The sequence below is a fragment of the Notamacropus eugenii genome, chromosome 7 (genome assembly GCF_028372415.1).
Source record: "Notamacropus eugenii isolate mMacEug1 chromosome 7, mMacEug1.pri_v2, whole genome shotgun sequence".
Taxonomy (NCBI): domain Eukaryota; kingdom Metazoa; phylum Chordata; class Mammalia; order Diprotodontia; family Macropodidae; genus Notamacropus; species Notamacropus eugenii.
The window spans coordinates 37,740,374-37,759,539 of record NC_092878.1 but is presented as its reverse complement, the minus strand read 5'-3'; the positions used below and the strand labels follow the sequence as shown (position 1 = coordinate 37,759,539).

Sequence of the window (19,166 nt, the reverse complement as noted above, 5' to 3'; positions counted from 1 at the left end):
GAGCTTATTATAATCATCGTTACCCAAAGTTGTGCAAATGGAGAAGGCTATAGGGTAACTTAAGAAAAATGGGCAGCTATGTGGCCTAGTGGGTAGAGTGCCAGGCCTGGACTCAGGAAGACTCATTTCCCTGAGTAAGTGTCTGGCTGTGTAACCCTGAGAAAGTCACTTAACCCTGTTTGCCTCAGTTTCCTCATCGGTAAAATAAGGGGGTTGGACTGAGTTTGAGTCTTGTTTCTGCTTCTTACTAGCAGGGTAAGCCTGGCCAAGTTGCCCTTTGAATCTCATTTTCCCATTTGTGAAATGGCAGTGATAGTAGCACCCATTTCACTAGGTGGTTGCATGGGTGAAATGAGTCACCCTATATAAAATGCTTTTCAAACCCTTAAGTTCTATGTAAGTCCTAGCTATTATTATTGCTATTTTGGTTATCACCTAAAAGGGTTGTCATGATAATAAAATGTTATCGTGTATATAAGGCACTTGATAAACCTCTCAGTTTTGTGTACGTGTCAGTCATTGGGAGCCCTTGGGAGCCCTAGGAGGTGGCTCTGGGGCACGGATAAGGGGATAAGAGGATGTCAGACCCAAATTCATCTGTTTCAAAGTGTTATCTCAGGTCAGCACAGCCCCCAGGAAAGAGGAAGGAAATTCTTCAACTATTCCAGCATGTGAGTCTCTCTGTTCCCAACCACAGGGTTCAGGATAATTTTAAAATCACATTTCGATAATATTTTAAAGTTTATAAAATATTTTTTCACAATGCCCGTGTAGTCAAGTAATATAATTGTTCCTATTGACAGAAAGGTAACCAAGCTTTGACAGGTTAAATGTTCAAACCGTTACTCATTTGTCCAGTCATGTCTGATTCTTTGTGACCTCATTTGGTGTTTTCTGGCAAAGATACTGGAGTGCTTTGCCATTTCCTTCTCCAGTTCATTTTACAGATGAAGAACTGAGGCAAACAAGGTTTAAGTGACTAACTCAGGGTCATACAGCTAGCAGTTATCTGAGTTCAGGCCCTGTGCTCTATCCACTGCGCTACCTTGCTGTCCCAGTTAGTCATTATCTGAGCCAAATTTTAACCCAATTCCCTTGATTCTCACTTCTACTACAGCATCTATATTTCTAATGGATTAGTATTATTAATAGTAAATCTCTTCCATGTAATGGGCTTAAATAGTCCTTTGTGAACCAGCCTGGGGAATGTAAGCACTATTTATAACACTTTCTCTGGGAAAATCTGTTCCTAGTTACAACCAGCTGACTTAGAAACAAACTTTTGCACCATGTCCCTAGAGCTCTAATTAACATAGGGCAGCATGGTCTTTGCCCCAGGGCAATGACAGTTCTGGGTGGGCAAGCTTTACTGTGTGCATCTGGGTCCTCCACGGGTCTCATGTCCAGAAGCACAAGCTTGCTCTACCCTTACCTGTTCTAGGAGCGTCAACACACCCTCACATACCACCATCATACTCCTCTCCTGGAGCTCCCAATTCTCCCTACCGCTGCAGCTCTTGTGTTGTACATTACCACCACAGCCTGACTGAGTTGAGTTGTTCTGTTGCCCTGGGACCCTACCCTGTGGGATCAGAAAATGGTGGCATGTATTGACATCTCCAGAAGTGTCTTCAGAATTACTTTTGCCCTTATCTTTCCCGTCCTCAAATTAATTCCCCCAGGGGTGTCAGAATTTCTAATCACAGTCCTGTAAAACCCATTCATTATTGTATATTTACTAGATGTGTGACCCTGGGCAAGTCACTTAACCCTCTTTACCTTAGTTCCTCATCTGTATGAGATGGAGAAGGAAATGGTGAACCACTCCAGTATCCTTCCCAAGACAAACCCAAATGGGATCATGAAAAGTCGGACACAATGAAACAGATGGGACAACAAGAAAAGGACCCTGCATGGTGAAGCATCCTTAGATTTTTCTGTAGAAGATAGTCTTGTGGCTACAGAAAGTTTGGAAAACCTTGGTGGAGCCAAAGCTCAGCCCCTAGGCTCCTATATAGATGGTAGGGAGATGCTATGGAGAATGATCAGCATGTGACTGCGAGGAAAAAGAGAGACCCTTAGTCAAGTCATTTGGGGCTGAAGAAAAAGGCAGAGGTATAAAATAGCTCCCCTGACTGGCTACCCTCTCTTTTAAAATTTGATCTCCTGTCATTGCTAAATTATCAATCCATTAATCAGCAAAAATTCATTAAGTACTACCCACTTCCTGAAAGAAAGGTAGGTTGATGGACCCAAGAAGCAGAATGAGACCTATGTTTGGACTGAGCTAACATGGGAATTTATTTTACTTGACTTTGCATATTTGTTCCAAAGTATGTTTTTGGTTTTTTCCAGTGAATGTGTAGGGGGGTGGGAAGATATGAAGAAAACATAAATGCTTGTTTAAAGGAAGAAAAAAATTCCTATCGTTTGAGGAACACTGTGCTTAGGCCCTGAAATGCAAAGTTTAGATAAGATATAGACCCTGCTTGTAGTCTAGTGAGAGGTGATACAAACACAGATGACCACCATACACAGTATTATGGCATGCATTAAGAAGATACAAAATAAAATAGTATGTTAAATGTGGTAGAAGCTCCTGACCAACTGAGAGATCAGGAGGAAGACTTTATGGGAGATGGCATTTGAGATGGACTCTGACAAAACTTCTGAGTTTCAACTGAACCTTTTATCTCTTCCATATCTTAGAGAGGGCTCTGCATGCCATAGGTACTTAATACATGTTTGCTGTATTTATATTCCTTTATTAGGATCAATTCCAGGTAGATAGATGATTTCCACTGCAACCAAAGGATACAGTCAAACAGCCTGGCATGGACATTTTTTTGAGTCCACTTAGGTCATGTCAAACTCTTCATGACCTCCTTTAGGATTTTCTTTGCAAGGATACTCGAGTGGTTTGCCATTTCTTTCTCCAGCTCATTTGACAGATGAGGAAACTGAGGCAAACAGGGTAAAGTGACTTGCCCAGGATCACATAGCTAGTAAGTGTCCCCAGGATAGATTTGAACTCATGAAAATGAGTCTTCCTGATTTAGGCCCAGTGCTCTATCCACCATCCCACCTAGCTGTCCTGGCATGGACCTAGATATAAGAAATATTCTGTAGTGGCCAAATCATGGGCTTTGATGATTATATTTCTCAAAAAAACACCCAGAAGTTCGAGTCTCAATATACAATTGGTGTCATGTCTTTTCAGAGAGTAGACCTTCTTATGTATAGATCATTAGATCTGAATGAAATACTCAAAAGGAGACCCCTAGATTGGTCTTTGAGGGCAGCCCAAAGGTCTTAGTGGAGGGAGTCAGGGCTTCAGTCCCAAGAGATCAAAACATTCTTATAAGCTGCTAAAATGTTATATGATATTTAAGGAGACTCTTTGCCCCTGTGCACCTCAAATTCTCTCCTAGAGATGGAGCTTACATGGTCTTGAAAGGGCTTGATCATGGGATCATTTTCCAGCAGTGTTCAGTGGGCTTACTTAGAATTCTGACTATTAAATTTTCTCCCTGAGGAAACTGAGTCACACTTTAGATTTAGAGTTGGGAGCATCATCTAGTCCAGCCTCCTCTTTTCAGGAATGAGGAAACCTATGATCAAGATCACATAGGTGCTAAGTAGTAGGACTCACATTTTCTAAAGGCCTCAGTTTCCTCATCTGTAAAATGAGGGATTAGATTAGACGATCTCTAAGGTCCCTTCCACTCCTAAAACTATAACACTATAATTATACTAGCTAACATTTACGTAGAGTTTTATTTAGACTCTGCAAAATCCTTTATATTCATGATCTGATTTGGTCCTCCCAACAACCCTGCAAAATAGACATTACAGGTATTAACATGTCCAGTTTACAGATGAGGAAACAAGGTAAGGAGGCCGAAATGTAAGGTGGACAAGAGGATAGTAAAATAAGGAGAGTGAGTGGATGAGAATTAATCAATGTTTCTAGAATTGTTCAGGAGAGATATTGCTTTGATTCTAATCACTATTTATTATCTAGTAGTGGAAAAGGGTGGTAGTCTCTAAGGCCCCTTCCCTAAGGTGTAGTGTAAAGAACCATGAATCTGAACTGAAGGGAATTGGCTTAAATGAACTCCAAACTCCCTTATGACTAGAAGTCTATACACTCTCTATTGCCTCCACGACCAAATATAAAATCCTCTGGCTTTTAACAGCCTCCATGATCAAGCCCCTTCCTACCCTACTGAGTGAAGCACTCGCTATTTCTCCAAGAAGACACTCCATCTCCCAGCTGTGGGCATTTTCACTTGTTCTCCCCCATGCCCAGAGCTCTCTCCCTTCTCCTCTCCATCTCCTGGTTTCCTTCAAGTCTCAGCTAAAGATCAGCCTTTTACAAAGTCTTTCCAGTCCCCCATAATGCTAGTGCCTTCCCTTTGTGGATTGCCTCCAGTTTATCCAGCATATAGCTTGTTTGTGTGTAGTTATTGAGGGCAAGGGCTATCTTTTGCTTTTCTTTGCATCCGTTAATGCTTGGCACAGGGTCTGAAACATAGTAAGTGCTTAATAAATTCTTGTTAATTAGAACAATCTTAAAAATATGCAGCTCTCGAGAAAATGCTTCTGTTTATTGCAGCGTAAAGTGTGAGGGTTTGGCTGGGGTACTACAGTTATGGAATGTTACATATACTGATAGACACAGGTGTATTAGTTTTCCTGAATTGTTTTTTTCTTTCCTTTAAAATTTTTATTACAAAGGGCAGCTTGTTGGGTAAGGGAGGGCAAAGAGACATACTTGGAAGTTGCCAAGATGTACATAAAAATGAGATGAAAAAATTTTAAAATACACAATTCCTTGTTCAATTTTGTGTTCAGCAAGCTGACTTCCCATTTGTGTTTTCGTTTCTTCAATGAACATACTCATTAGGAGGGAGTGCCCATGGCAAATGTGTACTTTCCTCATAGGTACAGTTATCTTGCCAGGTGTATATCCTTTAGCAGTTTCATTGTACTATAGTGAGAAGTAGTGTGGTGCCAAGAAAAAACGATTGGACTTGGCATCTGAAACCCAGATCCTATTCAAAGTCAAACCATCTTTGTAGTCTTAGGCAAGTCACTTCACTGATGTGAGCTTCAGTTTTCTCATCTGTAAGATGGGTAATGATCCTTTCCCAATTTGTCCTATTGGATTCTTATGAGGATAAAATGAAGTATGAAAATCCTTTTATATATAATGAGGTGTTCTAAACATGCAAACGGGTTTAAGTTGACATTCAGGTTAAATTAGTCAGTTTCTGGTCCACCCGATCACCTTTGAACAAAATGAATCCAATCAAGTTTCTGAACCTACACAGCAGACAACCAGACCCTGCATGTCAAGGATTAATACTGGAATGGTGGAGAGAGGAGTCATTTCTTCTCAATAGTAGTAGGAAGCAGCCAGGGGTGTGAAAGGACAAATTCCTTGAGTTTCCCGTTGGAATTCACAAGGCCTTTTTCATAGGAAAAGGGGAAAATTATAGTCTTTCTACAGCTCTGACACTTTGTGAGTAAAATAGGCTTTTATAAAACAGACCTAGGAATTTAATCACCCTTTATAGCATTGTTTCTATAGGGGAGTTTATTTCTCCCTATCTGTAGAATTTGACTGTTGTCTTTGTTCCACTAACTTTCCTTCCAGTCTGTCTTCCCTTCCAGGCCTTTCTCTTCTCTTCTGATCCCAATCAACAAACATTTCTTGAGTTCCTGCTGTGTTGACCAACTTAGCTAAGTAGTGTGCCCCTAAAATCTTTGTACACTAAGAAATTAGAAATTACAACAGTGCTGAGACTTTTGGGACATCCTGTATAGTCTGATGGGGGACATAATGAAGGGTCAATAAGACATGGTCCTTGTCTTTCATGTCCTTTCAATCTGTAGTTATTCCTTCCATATTACTGGGGTGGGGGTGAGGTGCTCCCCTTGATTCAGAAAATCTGAGTAAAAATTTTTGGCCCACCCTTTGTGCCAAAGAAATCTGAATATTTTTCTTTTTGGGGGGACACACCTTATTGTATTATTTGGGTTAAGCATTTCTGTGTCATCTGTCTTTCACAAAACTCCCCCCAAATTCCCATTTAATTTCTTATGCCAACCCTCAATGTATCAAAATTTTGATGGGGAAAGATAACTGCAATTGAGAGAGATAATATAATAAAGGACAAGAGAAGATAACAGCATAATGAATAGGGGTCTGGCCTCTGAGTTTGGAAAATCTGGGTTCAAGACCTGCTAACTCTTGCATATACTGGCAATTTGACCTTGGGCAAGTCACTTAACCTCATGTTGCCTCAGATAGCTCTTAAGAACCGTCATTGAAGAGCTGGTATAGCTCTGTATTGACGAAATTTCTTCACTGGAAGTTCTCTTTCTTCACCAGTGAAATAACAGGTATATAACAGGTAAAATATATATATATATAACAGATTTTAGTATTAAACTGTGGGACTGACAAATGTGGTTTGGTGGAAAAAGTACGGATCTCTGATGATATGGACTTCCCTGTATCTCAACAACTTTGTTTATTAAAATGAGGAAATTGGACTAGATAAGGCATCTAATCTGGGGCCCAAGAATTTGGTTTGTAAAGTACCTTGTTAACTGTATTTCAATGGAATTGGTTTCCTTTTTTAATTATGTGGATTCTATTTTATGCATTTTAACACATTTTTCTGGGAAGGGATCCATAGTCTTCACTGGACTGCCAAAAGTGTCTATGACACGCAAAAAAGTTTAAGAACCTTTGGACCAAAGAATCTCTTATTTGTTGTTTTTCAGTAGTGTCGGACTCTTTGTGACCCCCATTTGGAGTTTTCTTGGTAGAGATACTATGGTGGTTTGCTATTCCCTTCTCCAGCTCATTTTATAGATTAGGAAACTGAGGTAAATGGGGTTAAGTGACTTGCCCAGGGTCACAAAGCTAGTGAGTGTCTGAGGCCATATTTGAACTTGTCTTCCTGCCTCCAGGCACTGTACTCTATCCACTGTGCCACCTAGCTGCCCATGGAAAGAATCTGTTAGCATCCCTTCCAACTCTAACATTCAATGAGTCTATGACTTCAAGTACTGTGGAAGTTCAGAATGTTTGCTTCTTGAGACAGAGACTATTTTTTTTTCCATTTTCATTTCATTTTGACCATGCTATAAACAAAGTAGGCACATGATAGATGTTTATTGAATTGAACTAAAATAAAGTGTCATATGAAACCTAAAGATAACAGGTCATTATAGCCAGGCAGGATCCTGGAGGAGGTAGCATTTAAGAGAAGAATGTTCCAGACTGGTAGAGCAGAATAAGGAGATATCTGGATGGCCCAGTAGAGCACTGGCCTGGAGTCAAGCAGATCTGAGTTTAAATCCAGTGTTAGACACTTACTAGTTTTGTAACTTAACTAGTTTTGTAGTTTTGTGACCCTGGGCAAATTATTTAACCTCTCTTTGCCTTAATCCATCAGAGAAGGATATGGCAACCATCCAGTATCTTTGCCAAGAAAACTCCTTGGACGACAGTATGATCCTCAGAGTAACAAAGAGTCAGACATCACTAAAGAACAAGAACAGAAGGTATTTGAATGAGTAGGGCGTTTTTGTGGTACTTGGTGAAGGCTGAATAAAACCATTCATTTTAATTCAGTATGTATTTATTAAGCATGCTCTGTGTTCTGAGCTCTGAGCTAGGCACTTAGTATAATATATGAAAACTAAATCCGAACAGTCCCTGCTTTCATTTTACTGGAGTAAGACAACTGGTGTACAGTTATATAAATACAAAATACATACAGGGCAATTGGTGAGGAATGCATGACCCTTGCCCTTTTTCTTAAATAGATTTGGGTGTCTACTTCTTGAGTGGGGTGATGATGAGATTGAAATAAAGTGGTCATTGAGAAGTCCATTATCTGAAGTACCACTTAAAACCACTTTAGGAGACCAGGAGATTAAAGTAGGCTGGTCTAGGACACTGAAGGGGTGAACAATGGAATAGATCATTTGGAAACTCTGAAACTACTGTCCCTGATTACTTCATCTCCCACTCCCTTTGCCCAGGTGTCTCTGGTCACCTCATCTCCACTCCCACAGGTTTTATTCTATAAGAATTCCTAGTCTCTCCTGGCTAGGAGTGTCTTTTTTTAAGTGGGGTGGTGGTGGCCCTCTTACTCAGACACCTTCCTTACTCTGGCATCTTTCTTAATCAGAGGCTCCCTTAAGCTGGAGTCTCCCTTAAGGAACCATCTCCCTTAAATCCTCTCTCCCCTGGGGGGGCTACCACCCCCCCTTTAAACTGGGGTTTCCCTTAAGCTTCGTCTCCCTTAAGGGGCAGGGAAGCCTGCTTCATGTGTTGTGTTGTGTGGTGTGTTACCCTGAACAAATGCTTTTACTTGATTTGGAGATGGCCTGAATAAAGTCTATCAAGACAATCTTGCACCCCACATTTTAGAGTACACCCTGAACCTTATCAGTAATTATAAAGTAATATTGTGGTGGGGAGAATCAGGAAAGATCTCTTGTAGGTTATTGCCCTGTTGGAGTTTGGGGTGCTAAGAATCCCAAAATTCAAGAATACTGGAGACATCTGCCTTGATTAAGTTGACCATTCAAGCTTTTTGGTCAGAGTAGTGAGGTTTTATTATAAAGTCAGTTAGGCAGGTGAGATTCCTAAGAAATCTGCCCAATTTAATGGGGGATAAGATTGGTACTTTTATACTGAGAAAATCTGAATGGGATCAAGGAGTGAGAAGCAACCTGGGTGGGCCAGGTACAGAAAATAAAAGGCTGGGCTGGATCAGAGGGCCACCATAAAAGGACAGTTGAAGGGATTATACTGGGATGGGTGGTATGTCTCAGGTCAATGCCAAAGCCTGGGCCTCCTGGGAAAGTACACTGCCTTTTAGGAGTCCATTATTAGTGCCCCATCAACCCTTGAGCTTACCCTTGACTTATGAGAAGCACTAACTAAGGGCTCCAAGAGTCAGAAGTGAGGAGGCCAAGTTTTTGCCAGGTGGGTTACAGGAAATCAGCAAGTAGGTCAGTGTTGGAAAAACAGGTTGAAGCCAAATCATGAAAGACTTTAAATGCTACGTAAAGGAGTCTGTATATTATCTTAAGGGCAATAAAAGAGACAAGAAAGTTTCTTGAGTTGGGAAATGATGTTTAAACTTGTGCTTGAGTTACATCAATTTAGCAGCTCTGTGGAAGATGGATTGAAGAAGGGATTGGATGCTGGGAGACTAGGAGGTTATAGTAATAGTCCACTCAGAGATAAGGATCTAAAGGAGACAGGAGAAATGGTAAAGAGCCAGAGCCCACAAGATTTGGCAACTGATTGAATATGGAAGCTAGAGGATGACTCGAAGATTGTGAACTTGTACAATAATTTTGTTATTCAGTTCCAGTCATGTCCAACTCTCTGTGACCCTTCAGACATTATTTATTAGCAGTGTACCTATGGACAAGTCACTTAAACTCTATTTGCCTCAGTTTCCTCATCTGTAAAATGAGCTGGAGAAGGAAATAACAAACCATTCCATTATCTTGGCCAAGAAAACTCCAAATGTTGTCACAGAATCAAACACAATTGAAGCGACTGAACAACAAAATTGTTATCATTGGAGGAACAGAGGATGAAGTTAGAGAAGGCTGTTTGTGGTACTGTTTGGAGCAGGAGATGCATAGGATCTCTTCTTTCTTCTCTCCCTTCAACCCCTACTCCCTGTATCCTCAGAGATCTGCACTTGTCTATTAAGTGGCACTCATAACAGTATTTCCCTATCTCAAGATCTGTTTCTGAATAGGTTTCCCAGAGGTCTAATGTTGGTAGCCTGGAGGATGATTTTTGTGGATATCTTTATAGTTGGGCCACTGCCTCTCTTTCTTTTGAAGCAAATTTATGCACTGACCTTTATCCATCACCTCCAAGATGCCAGGTCACTTCACTCTTTCTATTCATGTTCCCATCCCACCCAGGAAGCTGTGCTTTCTTCTTTTCTCATATAGTCTAATAAGATAGATGCCTGGGACGGGGCCCCACCACTGTATATTTTAACCATGGAAGACATCAATCTAATCATTACTTCTGAGAGCTGATTAGAAAACCCTCCATGGACAAATCCCCAAAATATGGGAGAGCATCAGAGTCTAGGATTTATACCATGAGGCCCAGGGGCTAGGGTTTTCCTGAGTTACTTTCCTTAATGAAGTGTTTTGGGATTGACCTTCCTTTCCCTGGACTCTAGCCTAGTTCTGCAAACCGCATGGAGTTATATTGCCTTCATGAGACAATTGTTTCATTACTTGTGATCAGAAGGGAAAATTGTCCTGAAACTGTTATTGTTTCCAGGGGAGCCTCTGTGAGAGGAGGCTCATTATTTTGCGGTAGGCAGGCTGCTCATTAACAAAGGTCGCCACTGCTAATGAAAGTTGCCAGTGTATATGTACCCAGCAAACTTCTATGATGGCTGAGGTTGGAGTTTAAATAGGAAGTGAAGTTGTGTGTTTTATTCATTTATTCATTCAGCAAATATTTTTTGTGCTCTTGCTGTTTGCAAGAATATATGCAAGGTATGAAGGGAAAGTTGAAAATATTATAGATAAGATGTCATCTCACTACCCTTTAGGAACTTCTTTTCTAGTGATAATAATTCATATTTTTAGAGCATTAAAAAATGTACAGGGTGATAACTTGATGTGCTACCCATCTAACTACATTTCATAATATAGAAAAAAATACACTTTTCATAGACTTATTTTTTTTTCCCAGGTGAGTAGCAAGGCCAATCCTGATCACCGTAGTTTTTCTTGAGAAGTCCCTATAGTATTCTGGATCTTGATGCAACTATCATGGTGCCATCTATAAATAGGAGTTCATCATCTATAGGGAATGACAGTAATTATGATGCCATATGGCTATGAATCATGGAACAACACAATCTCTGGAGAATGAAAAATATATATATACCCCCAAGGAGCAATGGAACCCCCTGTGGGATGAGAAGGGACAGCATATTCCCAACAGTGACTCATCCATAAAAATAATCACTATGGACACAGATGACTAGAAAATGTAGGTCAGTCAAGTATAAGACTAAGGGTAGATAGAATGACGGAGTTTTGCCCCGGTCATTTGTAAAGTTCCGAGACAACTCAAAGAATGGTCTCAAGCACATTGGGTAGGTAGTTCTAGAGAAGAGTCATAGAAGGACCACAGACAAAAAGTCATACAGAATGCGAAGGTGTGAATAGGGTTTGATCTACCCCAGAGGTTCTCAAGTATGACCCAAGGATCCCTGAGTATCCCCCAAAGCCCTTTCAGTTGTTCTATGAGGTCAAAACTATTTCTTTTTATACTTTCAGTTTTATTGATGGGTTTTGTTTTTACGTTAAACACATTTACAGATTCCTCCCACTTGTCCAGAGGTCTTTTGTAACTAAGCAAAACAGTTAAGTAAAACTAACAATCCAATGACCCTGTCTGTAAGTTCATACATTTCACATCTATAGTACCCCCTCTCTCTTTATCTAAAAAAAAAAATGAACAGATAGCTGTTTTCTCTCCCTCCTCCACATGGAGGAGGGGGGGAATCAAATTTCTTATAACAATTAAGCAAAACAAATTCCCCCATTGGCTCGCTCTCTCTCTCTCTCTCTCTGCACGCACGCACACATACATATGTATGTATACATGTATTATATATAAAATATATGTATGTATGTTTCATTTTGTACTGTAATGGACACCTTGTTTTATCACCAGTCTTCCTAATATTTATTTGTATTGGTATTAGTGTTAATAGAAACTTGGCTGAGTAGAAAGAAGACTGGATTGGAAGCCAGGATCATTTGCATTCAAATCATACTTCCTAGCTGGGTGACCACAAAGTCAGTCATTTTGTGTCTCTAAAATCAACCTCAATTTCCTCATTTGTAAAATGGAAATAATACCTGTAGTTACTACTTCTCAGGGCTGGTGTAAAGCTAAAATGAGAAAATATATGTAAAGTGCTATGTAAATTTTTAAGTATGATACGCATTCAAGCTACTGTTATTACAACTACTAATATATTTAACTGTGGTGTACTGGAAATTTCAGCTAGTTACGCATACACAAATATACAGGATTTCCCAAAACACTTAGTGTAGCTTAGTCTTAGTCCCAAATGATAAAGCTTTTAATTGCACTAAGACTTTTGGTGCACCTATATATGCATATAATGCATTGCATATTTATATTCATATATATACTATCAACTTCCAGAAAGACAAACAAATTTGTCTTAGAATCAGACAGGATTGTCTTAGAATTCTTAGAAAAAAAGAAAGTTTATTTCTCTCAAGCTGACAGCATACATGCAGAACTGCAGTCAAAGGCTGAGCCATTTTTGGAGTTGGGGTGCACAGTTTCTATAACTCTTCAACAGGGGTTGATATCACCCCATCATCTTTTTACCTCCAGACTGAAGAAATATGTCTTCTATCAGACCACCACTCCCCCAGGTATACCACACTACTCCCAACCTTGGGCTATCTAGACAAAGAATCTGTCTCCACCCAAGCCTGAGTAGAACACAATGGGGCTTCAGTACCTTTGATTAAATTAACTTCCAGGAGATTGGATTGGGTTTTGACCTGGATAAGGAGACTCCATGCAATCTCATTATCAGTAATGTCCTTCTGAAGAAGAAACTGACCTTTGGAAGAATGGGGGGTGGCAGGGGATTTGAGTCTCCAAGGTAATGATTACTAAGAAAGATCATTTTTCACAGTACATGTAACGATAGCTATACCTTCACTTTGCCAACCTCAAAACAGAGTTTGATCTAAGAAAGACAAACTAAATTAGGTTGGGCTCATATTTTTATTTCTCTCACAAGGTGGCGACATGCATGGGAGTTAAAGTACAGTACTGAGACCCCTAAGGGGACTCGTCCAGAATTGGCTTGATTTGAAAGTTGGGGTGCCCAGTTTATATACCTTTTCAACAGGGGCCCCCCACCATCATTCTACCTCCTGACCGAGAAAATACCTGTTCTATCAGATCACACACACACACACACACATATGCACACACATCCTACCATACCAGACCATTCTCAGCCTTGGGCTATCTAGGCAGAAGAATCTGTCTCCACTCAGACAGCTTCCAAGGTATATCCCAATGTGATACCCACAGCAGCTGCTATAGATATGCATGTGTATTTTCAGGGTAAATTCTCAAAATATAAACTCTTCCTCAAAGACAAAACCAAAATATTTATTCAGATACCAGAAAGCCAGTTCTACCATGGTAACAACGAAGTTTGTACATATTACCAATAGAAGAAGCACTGCCATCCCCAAACCTCCCCACAAACAAGCTCCCTTAGGCAAAATGCTCCACTCTCACCCAGGCCAGTTGCTCTGCTCTGCCCTGCTCTGCCTGCCACCTCTCTCTCAGCTCTACCTCACTCTCTCGGCTATACCCATCATGAGCTTTATGTGACTGGGTCAAAGCTCAAAGCAGGGCACATGGGCCTATTAAGGGACAGGAAAGATCTTCACATTCCCTTAACATTACACAATGCAATCTCATTATCAATAATGTCCTTCTGAAGAACTTTGGAGAAGGAGGCTGTGGGGAAAGCTCTGAGTTGCCAGGATTTCTCTAACACCAATAAACACAGCACACTTGAGGGCTGCTAGCACAGGTTTCACCCTTGATCTGGTTAGACAAGAAAAACACAAAGACAGCTTCAAAGGGGTTAATAATTTCACTTTATTCTAGTCTAGTGTTCTCACAAGAAGCTTGCTGATAATAGGAGCATTAACTCCTACAGCATTCCCTAACCACCCTTCTCGAAGGGGTGGGCAAGAAGGGAGCAACTACCTCTACATCTCAATGGGGTCAATCGAGACAGACAATCCTGTGCACTTTCCTAAATCCTCTCAAGCCTCAATAGGGGCTAGTTGAGGTGCACACAGCATTCCAACTTGTGCATTCAACCCTAAGGGTTCCCTCAAGCCTTACAAGTTTACATATCTAATACCTGAGAACAGGAGATTGGTATGGCCATGGATCCTTGGAAACTAAACTCTAAGAAAAAATAACAAAAATCTACTATACTCGCACTAAAATCTACCTTATTTACAGATACTGAGTACTAAGAAAAAAAATCATTTTCCACAACTTGTACCAATTTCTGTACACATACACATATAGATATGGTATATTTTGACTTAGAAGATCTAGGTGTCTGTTTCTACCACTTTATGCTCTTGGGACTTCAGGCAAATCACTTAACTACTCTGAGCCTGTTTCCTCAACAGAATAGATCTACTAGTACTTGACCTGCCTACCTTATGGGTTTGTTGTAAGGGCCAGATGATCTTGACATATGTGAAAAGTGCTTTCCAGTCATCCAAGGTCTATGTCCATAAGTTATTCCCTACTTATCTCGCAAGGAAAAGCAACCCAGCTCATAGGAGAAACTAAGGGCACTTCTTAGGACATGAGGTGGAGGCCCTGGAATTGTAAACAACCACATGAGCTCAGCCTTGGATCTTGCCTTTCCGTTTATCTCTGGCCTCTTGTGGAGTTTGAGGTTCAGATATTTATGTGTGATTTCCACATAGTCAAGCATGTGTCTCTGCAGTCAGCTAGGCTGTACCACCCTATGTTAACACATTAATATCATCCTTCTGTTGGTCCAGGCAGATGAGGAAGGCTCCCTCCAGACGAGAAAGCCTGTGACAGCACTCCTAGAAAGGCTTAGTAGGATTATAGTGATACAGAATCCAGCTATAGTCCAACCCCTACCTTTTACAGAGGAGACTTGAGAAGCCCCTAAAAGGAAAGTGTTTTACTCAAGGTCATATAGATAGGAAAACAGCAGAACTAGAACTAGAACCTAGGTCTCCTGACTCTCAACCTAGTGTTCTTTTCATGAAAGAAATGAAGATACATTTGAAGCAAGGGTGGAATCATAGTCCCTGACATCAATTTCTTCTGTTATGAAAGAAAAGGTGCTCTCAGTACTGACTGGGCAGCCTGGGCAAAAAGCCTGCGAGGTCCGGTCACTTGGCACAGCTTCAGTTCCAAAGGCATAAAAGCACAGGCTAATCCCACGCTGCAAGGGCAATGGCCCCATGCCCTGTGGGGGAGTGAGTATCCCTGGGGCCAAACTGGAACAAGATAAACATCAAGTCTTTCCTGGATGGGAGCACTTGTTTTTAAGTTTCTAAGGAAGTAAGGAAACCACTTGTGTACAAAACAATGTTAATACAGTGATTAAACCAGCTAGCTTCTCAGAGAAGGCTATTGTAATTAGAAAGGTGGCATTGTGGGAAAAGATTCAGAAAATTTGGGTTTCAACTCCAACAGGTCTCTATTCTGTGACTTTACACAAGTAACTTAATCTCTCTAAACCTCATTTTCCTTATCTACAAAATGGGAGAAATAGTCCCAACATTAATAGGTTGTTACTGGAATCAGAGGTAATTTAGGTAAAACTCTATTCAGAAAGATATGGATTAATTAAGGGGACTTGGAACTGTTTATTAGAAGATAATCAAAGCTGAAGGGGCAGCTGGGTGGTACAATGGATAGCGCACTGGATCACAAGTTTGGAAGATCTGAGTTGAAACCTAGTCTCAGAAATTACTAGCTGTGTGATGCTGGGCCAGTCCTTAACCCCTATTTGCCTCAGTTCCTCATCTATAAAATGGAGCCATACTGGAAAAAGGAAATGGCAAACTTTTCCGGTACTTTTGTGTCCACGGGGTTGTGAAAAATCAGACACTACCAAATGACTGAACAGCAACGACGGTCATAGCTGACCCTCTGTCTGGGTGAGGGAGAGAGGGAGGGCATTTGGGGGAATCAAGGTAGCAGTAAAATAAAAATTAAGAGACAATCTTGTTTTAACTTCTAATTGGTTTGAAGTGTCTCTGCCATTGAGAGCAGGACCTGCCTTTGGTCTTTCTTTGTATCTCAAGTGCTTAGCATAGTACTTGGCACATTTGTTATGAATGTTCAATCTTTTAGTCATTTCTGATTATTCATGACCCTGTGGACTTGCCCATAGGATTTTCTTGGCAAAGATATTGGAGTGATTTGACATTTCCTTCTCTAGAGTACCCCCATTTTACAGATGAGGAATGAGACAAATAGGGATTGAATGACTTGCCCAGGTCACATAGTTTAGTGAGCCTCCAAGGCCAGATTTTAACTCAGATCTTCCTGACTCCAGACCCAGTGCTCTCTATCCACTGAAACACCTATCTGCCCTACCTGCCACATGATAGTAGATTAAATACGTATTTATTCACTGACTGCCCAAAGGATCCCGTGAATCCTGAAATTATTGACCTGAAAATTCCCCCTGAGGTTTGTCCCAGCTATTCTGAAGGACTAGCTATGTGACCATAGATAGACACCTCTTTTCCCTTCTCTGAGACTCAGGTTTCCATAAACCTGAGGTGATACAATCATCTATAAAGTGCAGATGATAATACTCATACTTCCTACTCTTTGAGTTGTTATGAGGAAAGCACCTTGTAAACAAAAATAAATGTGAACTGTTGATTGGAAAATGGATGGGTTAGAGTCTAGCTTCTTAATCTGGGGTGTTTCTGGCAGCCATTGCCTATTCTGAACACAAAGCATGCACACTTTGCACTGCACATGTGCTCAGGCCATGCAACACCAAAGAACTGAAAAGGGGTCTGAATGGGAAAAGTTTAAGAAATCCTGGGTTAGAATATATCCTAGAAGGGCCCTTTCAATTCTTAACATTCTAGTTCTCAAGGCCCTTCTAGGATTTTAATTTTAATCTTTGTTTTGACATCCTATGCTTTAAAGTCCCTTCAAACTCTACCATTCTATGGCTTATTCTGAACATTAATAATACTGATGATAATAATTTGTGTAGTGCTTTCAGGTTTGCATAGAACTTTAACAATATTCCATTTGATCCTCAGAAAAACTCTGGGAGGTAGGTGCTATTATTAGAGATAGAGGAACTGAGGCTGAGTTGAAGTGATTTGCCAGGGTCACACAACTAGTCTGAGGCTAGATTTGAACTCCAGTTTTCCTTGCTCTAGGATAAACACTCTATCTACTGTGTCACCGAGCTGTATTGATGTCCTAAGGTAATTTATAACACTAGCATTTTATGGTTTTAGGATTCAGTGATGGCTGAAGGGAAGGACAAAAGGGTGAAAGGTGATGAGTTTTTAGGACACAGGCTGATAACTCACATTGTCTGGAACCTTCCTTTTTCTACTTCTCACTTCTGTTTGTGGAATAGTGTAAGTCCCTGGGGTATTGTTTCCTCCACCATAGCATCCAAATAAGGAAATACAGGACCCTACAAATTTATTACTCTTGAGGCAAGTATATCAATGTTCAGATCTTATCGCTCCTTCAGTAAACATTAAGCACTGCCTGTATATTCCTCCCAAATGAAGTGTAAGCTGTACTGTTGTTGCTGTTTGTCCTCTGTTCTCAGAGGACCATGTCAGCAGGGAGGTGATGCCGTGATATGCAAGTGAATTGGATTTAAGTGAGGAAGGGCTGTGCAAAGTCACCAGCCTCACTTTCTCCTCTGGAACTATCTGGTGGGGGAGGTGACAAGTTTAGATGAGATATGGTTCCTGACCTTACTGAGCTTGTGTTTTATTCCACAAGGAATAGAAGGACTCTGAAGATATGACATGGGTCAGATGTCATTGAATTTTCAAATGACACCGAATTAGAAGGATTAGTATTCTAGATGGCAGGGTCAGATTTCAAGGGGATCTTGATAGGCTAGAGTATTGTGATGGATCTAAAGCATAACATTTATAGCAATAAATTTAAAATCTTATACTTGGACACAAAAAGTCAATTTCCCAAATAGAGTGTAGGAGGGATTTGGTTAGATAAATACCAGTTTGTCTGAAAGATTTTCCAGACTTAAGAAAGCGATGAAGGAAATATCAGTGTCACAGATTAAACTTCAAAGTATATCATGAGGACTTTCTTCCCCCTCTCTACCCCACCCCGACCACAGAAAACCAGTTATTAAATATCTACCCAGCACATCTCTGGAGAATCAGGACTTGACCTCCTGTCTTCCTGACTCCAAGACCAGTTCTTTATCCATGACATCATGTTGCCTCTTCTGAAAATACAAAGATAAAAATGAAACAGCGTCTGCCATGTGAATTTTGCTAGCGAACTTAGGAATTAAAGATGATCACTGCTACAGAAAAACACTGAGAACTCAGTGATATTTCCATTCCTTTTTTTAAAATTAATTTATCACCAATTCTCCCTTGGGATATCTACCTATGCAATGATCACTTTCTTTTGTCCCTTCAGTCCTATTCCAGATGTTGGACAAAGAGAGAAAGAAAAGAAGACAGATGAGGAAGAGGAAGAAGAGGAAAAAGACACTGAGTCCCTTTGGTCAGCTGCCCTGAGGAATCGCCTTCCCCGGGGAATTAGTGTTCTCGAGAAGCTTATTGCAACCTGCCCGGTCTGGCTGCAGTTGGACATGGACCAGGACAAAGCAGCTCAAATCCTGCAAGGGGAAACAACTGGGGTAAGTTGGGATTGATGATTGATATGTATCATCCGTGTTCAGTTCTAGGTGTCACATTTTAGCGAGGACATTGACACACTGCAGCATTGCCAAAGGAGTATTGATTGACCTGGATAGGAAAGGAGTAGTGAGAAAATGGGGGCAGTGAGAATAGCCAACACTTTCTGGGAGTTTGACCGCAAAAGGGTCAAAAATATAGAATGATAGCTTGAGGAGATGGTGAAGTCAAGTAAAGGTTTTTTGTTTTTATTTTATTTTTTAATATCTCTGGAGACAGCTAGGTGGATAGAGCACAGGCCCTGGAGTCAGGAAGACCAGAGTTCAAATCCAGCCTCAGACACTTACTAGCTATGTGACCTTGGGCAAGTCACTCCACCCCATAGGTAGTAGGAGAAGGAGAAGAAGAAGAAAAACTGAAAGAGAAACTGATAATTTGGAAAAATAAGACTATAGAAATGCAAAATAAAATTAAAAGCTGGTTCTTTGGAAAGGATAAGAAAATTAATCATCCTTTCATAACTTGAATAAAATAAAGAGGGCAGAAAATGAAATTGACAAAATAGCAAATGAACAAGGTGAGATTACAAC

At 40.5% G+C, this 19,166-nt stretch overlaps 1 protein-coding gene across 2 annotated transcripts in view; it reads left to right on the top strand.

The window, feature by feature from the left end:
* RIN3 (Ras and Rab interactor 3) overlaps positions 1-19,166 on the top strand; it is a 165,195-nt gene that overhangs the window by 31,532 nt on the left and 114,497 nt on the right. For both annotated transcript variants that reach the window (XM_072623277.1, XM_072623276.1), the window contains exon 2: positions 18,356-18,578. In XM_072623277.1, the coding sequence (XP_072479378.1) occupies positions 18,356-18,578 (223 nt within the window). The remainder of the gene's footprint in view (positions 1-18,355; positions 18,579-19,166) is intronic.